The 6,843-nt window shown below is 40.6% G+C and overlaps 1 protein-coding gene across 1 annotated transcript; it reads left to right on the top strand.

Annotated features, from left to right (window-relative positions):
* The first annotated feature begins 555 nt into the window (after nucleotides 1-555).
* Nucleotides 556-3,871, top strand: LOC125960289 (suppressor of cytokine signaling 5-like). The gene is given in 1 exon segment (XM_049712041.1): nucleotides 556-3,871. A coding segment is annotated over 1 exon segment (1,611 nt). The 5' UTR covers nucleotides 556-779; the 3' UTR covers nucleotides 2,391-3,871.
* Nucleotides 3,872-6,843: the final 2,972 nt, after the last annotated feature.

Below are 6,843 nucleotides of genomic sequence, written 5' to 3' on the forward strand. Positions count from 1 at the left end.
TAAACCAAATTGATAAACCATTAGCCTGACTTATCAAGAAAAAAAGGGAGAACACGCAAATCAATAGAATTAGAAATGAAAAAGAAGTAACAACTGACACTGCAGAAATACAAGGAATCATGAGAGATTATTACAAGCAACTCTACGCCAATAAAATGAACAACCTGGAAGAAATGGACAAATTCTTAGAAAAGAATGGACAACCTTCCAAGACTGAACCAGGAAGAAATAGAAAATATAAACAGACCAATCACAAGCACTGAAATTGAAACTGATTAAAAATCTTCCAACAAACAAAAGCCCAGGACCAGATGGCTTCACAGGTGAATTCTATCAAACATTTAGAGAAGAGCTAACACCTATCCTTCTCAAACTCTTCCAAAATACAGCCGAGGGAGGAACACTCCCAAACGCATTCTATGAGGCCACCATCACCCGGATACCAAAACCAGACAAAGATGTCATAAAAAAAGAAAATTAGAAGGTATTTTCCATTCCGGTGGGGGTTGGGGGGGGAGGGGAAAAGGGTGAAGAGGGGGAGGTGGCCGGGGAAAGGGGTGGGGGCTTGGCGGGGGCATCCGGCGGAGCTGGGGTCTCCGGACTCCGTCCGGAGGAAGCGAGACTGCGCCCGCTCGGGCAGTCGGAGGGAACGGGACGGGACCGGCGGGCGGGCGGGCGGACTCGCCCTCTCGGTGACTGCGCCGTCCGGACCCGTCCTGCCTGGCCGCAGGTGCCCCTGGATGAGGCCGCCCCGCGCGCCCCGACCGGTCTTATAATCAATGGATAAAGTGGGGAAAATGTGGAATAACTTCAAATACAGGTGTCAGAATCTCTTCAGTCATGAGGGAGGAAGCCGTAGTGAAAATGTGGATATGAACTCCAACAGATGTTTGTCTGTCAAAGACAAAAACATCAGTATAGGAGACTCAGCTCCTCAGCAACAAAGCAGTCCCTTAAGAGAAAATGTTGCCTTACAACTGGGGTTAAGCCCTTCAAAGAATTCTTCAAGGAGAAACCGAAACTGTGCCACTGAAATTCCTCAGATTGTTGAAATAAGCATTGAAAAGGATAATGACTCATGTGTCACCCCAGGAACAAGACTTGCAAGAAGAGATTCCTACTCTCGACATGCTCCTTGGGGTGGGAAGAAGAAACATTCCTGTTCTACAAAGACACAGAGTTCACTAGATACCGATAAAAAGTTTGGTAGAACTCGAAGTGGACTTCAAAGGAGAGAGAGGCGATATGGTGTAAGCTCTGTGCACGACATGGACAGCGTTTCCAGCAGAGCCGTAGGAAGTCGCTCTCTGAGACAGAGGTTGCAGGATACTGTGGGCTTGTGTTTTCCCATGAGAACTTACAACAAGCAGTCAAAGCCCCTCTTTTCTAATAAAAGAAAAATACACCTTTCTGAGTTAATGCTTGAGAAATGCCCTTTTCCTGCTGGCTCGGATTTGGCCCAAAAATGGCATTTGATTAAACAGCATACAGCCCCTGTGAGCCCACATTCTACATTTTTTGATACATTTGATCCATCCTTGGTTTCTACAGAAGATGAAGAAGATAGGCTTCGAGAGAGAAGGCGGCTTAGTATTGAAGAAGGGGTTGACCCCCCTCCCAACGCACAAATACATACGTTTGAAGCCACTGCACAGGTTAACCCGTTATATAAACTGGGACCAAAGTTAGCTCCTGGAATGACTGAAATAAATGGGGACAATTCTGCAATTCCACAAGCTAATTGTGACTCTGAAGAGGACACAACCACGCTGTGTTTGCAGCCACGGAGGCAGAAGCAACGTCAGGTATCTGGAGACAGCCATGCCCACGTTAGCAGACAGGGAGCTTGGAAAGTCCATACACAGATTGATTACATACACTGCCTCGTGCCGGATTTGCTTCAGATCACAGGTAATCCCTGTTACTAGGGAGTGATGGACCGTTACGAAGCAGAAGCCCTTCTGGAAGGGAAACCTGAAGGTACATTTTTGCTCAGGGACTCTGCACAGGAGGACTACCTCTTCTCTGTGAGCTTCCGTCGCTACAACAGATCCCTGCATGCCCGAATTGAACAGTGGAATCACAACTTTAGTTTTGATGCTCACGACCCGTGTGTGTTTCACTCCTCCACTGTAACAGGACTTTTGGAACATTACAAAGACCCCAGTTCTTGCATGTTTTTTGAACCATTGCTTACGATATCACTAAATAGGACTTTCCCTTTTAGCCTGCAGTACATCTGCCGTGCAGTCATCTGCAGATGCACTACGTATGATGGAATTGATGGGCTCCCTTTACCGTCAATGTTACAGGATTTTTTAAAAGACTATCATTATAAACAAAAAGTTAGAGTTCGCTGGCTAGAACGAGAACCAGTCAAGGCAAAGTAAACCCTCCTGTCCCCAAAGGGCATTAACTAGATCTGCTTTTATGTGCATCGGGCAGTACACCTCTAGCAAGCACACATATCAGTGTTAGGTTTTCTTCAGTACAGTATGTAAGCTTAGTGTTAGTATTTGTCAGGTGCAATCTGCTGTTACTTACTCAGATAAACGTGGTGCCTATTGAGACAACAGAGGATACAGCTACAGGTGTTCGGTAAGGCTACAAAAACATTCTGCCGATTTAGCTGACAGTTTGGTTTTTAATGGCTGTAGTTAACTGAGTGAAGCAACTCTGGGGCATTTGCTATGAAGAATTCTATTTCTTACTGAAGAACAAATTATTAATATTGGATGAGTATTTCAACAGTGTGACTAATGTTTGAAATTATTATTTTTTCTAAGAATTTTTCTATAACCTTCCAAAAGTAGTGATGTTTGTAGTTACTATAAATCAAGCTTTGGAAGTCCAAAAAATAAAGACTGCCTTCCTTTTAGAAAAAAATGCAATTTTCTGGCCACAAGGGCATAGTGCAGTGCAGTTCACTTAAGTGTTGAATAGTCTATAGTCAGTCTCCTTTTCTCTTCTGCAAAAGGTACTGTTAAGTAAACCAGTTTTCTAAGTAGTAGTTCTTAAAATTTCAGACTTATGAAAAGTTGGTAGTAGAATTTTATTTAGAATTTTATTTAAGGCCTTAAGTATTCATTTTTTAATGAGTGCTTTAACATAACACATTGGGAATAGCTGCTGCAAAGTAGGCCTGCGTGTGATTTTTTTAAGGTGACATGTGCAGTCAAATCGCTGATTCATTAAAGTTGGATCTTTTTCTATGCCCGTGATGAGTTTGTGAACCATGAAGAAAATGAGACTAAACGATACCCAAACAAGTCAGATAATACTACAGTGGTTGCTGATTGTTGAGATTATTGTTAAACTGTAATTCATAATTTAGATGGCAGTATTTATCTCTTTGTTGTAAACTCTCATAGCTGAATTGCTTAAGTACAAGTTATAGAATTTCAGTGCACTTAATTTTTAATGGAAAAATCTTAAACCTAAATTGCTGATTTAAAAGGTACTGTACAACCATTGTATCTGTAAATAACTTTACTTAGCACCTTTTTGTCACTTAGAATAGTATGCAATACTACTTGAGTGAGCTATTTTGGAAGTAATACCAAGTTCTAGTGTTTGCTTCTTAGTATTGGACTGAATTTACAGTTCCGTCCTGGACATTTTGCACTAAAGTAGTCGAATCCATTCTTCTGTCTTTTTGTTAACGTGCTCTGTACCACTGGTGAGTGCTCCTTAGTTTCCTTACCTGCTGCTACAGAAAGTTCTTTTACATCCCAATGGCTATCACCAAGGCCACAAAAAAGAAAAGCTATATTTGTATGCAACACTAACCCTTTGACTGCTAATGTATGTTTCTGCTTGCTGTGCCTTGTTACGGCTGCTTTTTTGTGCTAATAAAGTACGTTTGGTGTTCTCCTTGTAAAAAAAAAAAAAAAAAAAGAAAATTAGAGGCCAATATCACTGATGAACATAGATGCAGAAAATCCCCAACAAAATACTAGCAAACAGAATCCAACAGCACATTCAAAGGATCATACACTATGATAAAGTGGGGTTTATCCCAGGAATGCAAGGATCAATCACTGTGATACACCATATTAACAAATTGAAGGATAAAACCATATGATCATCTCAATAGATGCAGAAAAAGCTTTCAACAAAATTTAACACCCATTCTTGATAAAAACTCCAGAAAGTAGGCATAGAGGGAACCTACCTCAACAAAATAAAGGTCATATATGACAAACCCACAGCCAACATCATTCTCAATGGTGAAAAACTGAAACCATTTCCTCTAAGACCAGGGACAAGACAAGGTTGTCCACTCTCACCACTATTATTCAACATAGTTTTGGAAGTTTTAGCCACAGCAATCAGAGAAGAGAAAGAAATAAAAGGAATACAAATCGGAAGAGAAGAGGAAGAAGTGTCACTGTTTGCAGATGACATGATACTATACATAGAGAATCCTAAAGATGCTACCAGAAAACTACTAGAGCTAATCAATGAATTTGGTAAAGTTGCAGGATACAAAATTAATGCACAGAAATATCTGGCATTTCCTGTACACTAATGATGAAAAATCTGAAAGAGAAATTAAGGAAACACTCCCATTTACCTCTGCAACAAAAAGAATAAAATACCTAGGGATGAACCGACCTAAGGAGACAAAAGAACTGCATGCAGAAAACTATATGACACTGATGAAAGAAATTAAAAGTGATACAAACAAATGGAGAGATATACCATGTTCCTGGGTTGGAAGAATCAATATTGTGAAAATGACTATATTACCCAAAGTAACCTACAGATTCAATGCAATCCCTATCAAATTACCAATGGTGTTTTTCACAGAACTAGAACAAAAAATGTCACAATTTGTATGGAAACACAAAAGACCCCAAAAAAGCCAAAGCACTCTTGAGAAAGAAAAACGGAGTCAGAGGAATCAGGCTCCCTGACTTCAGACTATATTAAAAAGCTACAGTAATCAAGACAGTATGGTACTGGCACAAAAATAGGAATATAGATCAATGGAACAGGATAGAAACCCCAGAGATAAACCCACGTACATATGGTCACCTTATCTTTGATAAAGGAGGCAAGAATATACAATGGAGAAAAGACAGCCTCTTCGATAAGTGGTGCTGGGAAAACCTGACAGCTACATGTAAAAGAATGAAATTAGAACACTCCCTAACACCGTATAAAAAATAAACTTCAGGGCTTCCCTGGTGGCGCAGTAGTTGAGAGTCCACCTGCCGATGCAGGGGACACGGGTTTGTGCCCCGGTCCGGGAAGATCCCACATGCCACGGAGCGGCTGGGCCCGTGCCATGGCCGCTGAGCCTGCGCGTCCGGAGCCTGTGCTCCGCAACGGGAGAGGCCACAACAGTGAGAGGCCCGCGTACCGCCAAAAAAAAATAAAATAAAATAAAATAAAATAAACTTCAAATGGATTAAAGACCTAAATGTAAGGCCAGACACTATAAAACTCTTAGAGGAAAACATAGGCAGAACACTCTATGACATAAATCACAACAAGATCCTTTTTGACCCACCTCCTAGAAAAATGGAAATAAAAACAAAAATAAACAAATGGGACCTGATGAAACTTAAAAACTTTTGCACTGCAAAGGAAACCATAAACAAGACAAAAAGACAACCCTCAGAATGGGAGAAAATATTTGCAAATGAAGCATCTGACATAGGATTAATCTCCAAAATATAAGAGCAGTTCATGCAGCACCATATCAAAAAAAAAAACAACAATCCAATCCAAAAATGGGCAGAAGACCTAAATAGACATTTCTCCAAAGAAGATATTCAGACTGCGAACAAACTCATGAATGGATGCTCAACATCACTAACCATTAGAGAAATGCAAATCAAAACTACAATGAGGTATCACCTCACACTGGTCAGAATGGCCATCATCAAAAAATCTACAAACAATAAATGCTGGAGAGGGTGTGGAGAAAAGGGTACCCTTTTGCACTGTTGGTGGGAATTTAAATTGATACAGCCACTATGGAGAACAGTATGGAGGTTCGTTAAAAAAACTAAGAATAGAACTACCCTATGACCCAGCAATCCCACTACTGGGCATATACCCTGAGAAAGCCATAATTCAAAAAGAGTCACGTACCACAATGTTCATTGCAGCACTATTTACAATAGCCAGGACATGGAAGCAACCTAAGTGTCCATAGACAGATGAATGGATAAAGAAGATGTGGCATATATATACAATGGAATATTACTCAGCCATGAAAAGAAACGAAATTGAGTTATTTGTAGTGAGGTGGATGGATCTAGAGTCTGTTATGCAGAGTGAAGTAAGTCAGAAAGAGAAAAACAAATACAGTATGCTAACACATATATATGGAATCTAAAAAACAAAACAAAAAAAGTGGTTCTGAAGAACCTAAGGGCAGGACAGGAATAAAGATGTAGATGTAGAGAATGGACTTGAGGACATGGGGAGGGGTACAGATAAGCTGGGACAAAGTGAGAGAGTTGCATAGACATATATACACTAACAAATGTAAAATAGATAGCTAGTGGGAAGCAGCCGCATAGCACAGGGAGATCAGCTCGGTGCTTTGTGACCACCTAGAGGGGTGGGATAGGGAGGGTGGGAGGGAGACGCAAGAGGGAGGAGATATGGGGATATATGTATACATATAGCTGATTCACTTTGTTATACAGCAGAAACTAACACAACATTGTAAAGCAATTATACTCCAAAAAAGATTTTTAAAAAAAGCAACCAAGAAATATGGGACATCGAGTTTATTTGAGGTACGTAGGCGATGATGAGGGTAGATAATCAATAGGGTATCACATAAAGTTAGTTGAGAAGCCCCAGCTGCATTTCTCCATT

Source organism: Orcinus orca, chromosome 7, assembly GCF_937001465.1.
Source record: "Orcinus orca chromosome 7, mOrcOrc1.1, whole genome shotgun sequence".
In the NCBI taxonomy this organism is placed as follows: Eukaryota; Metazoa; Chordata; class Mammalia; order Artiodactyla; family Delphinidae; genus Orcinus; species Orcinus orca.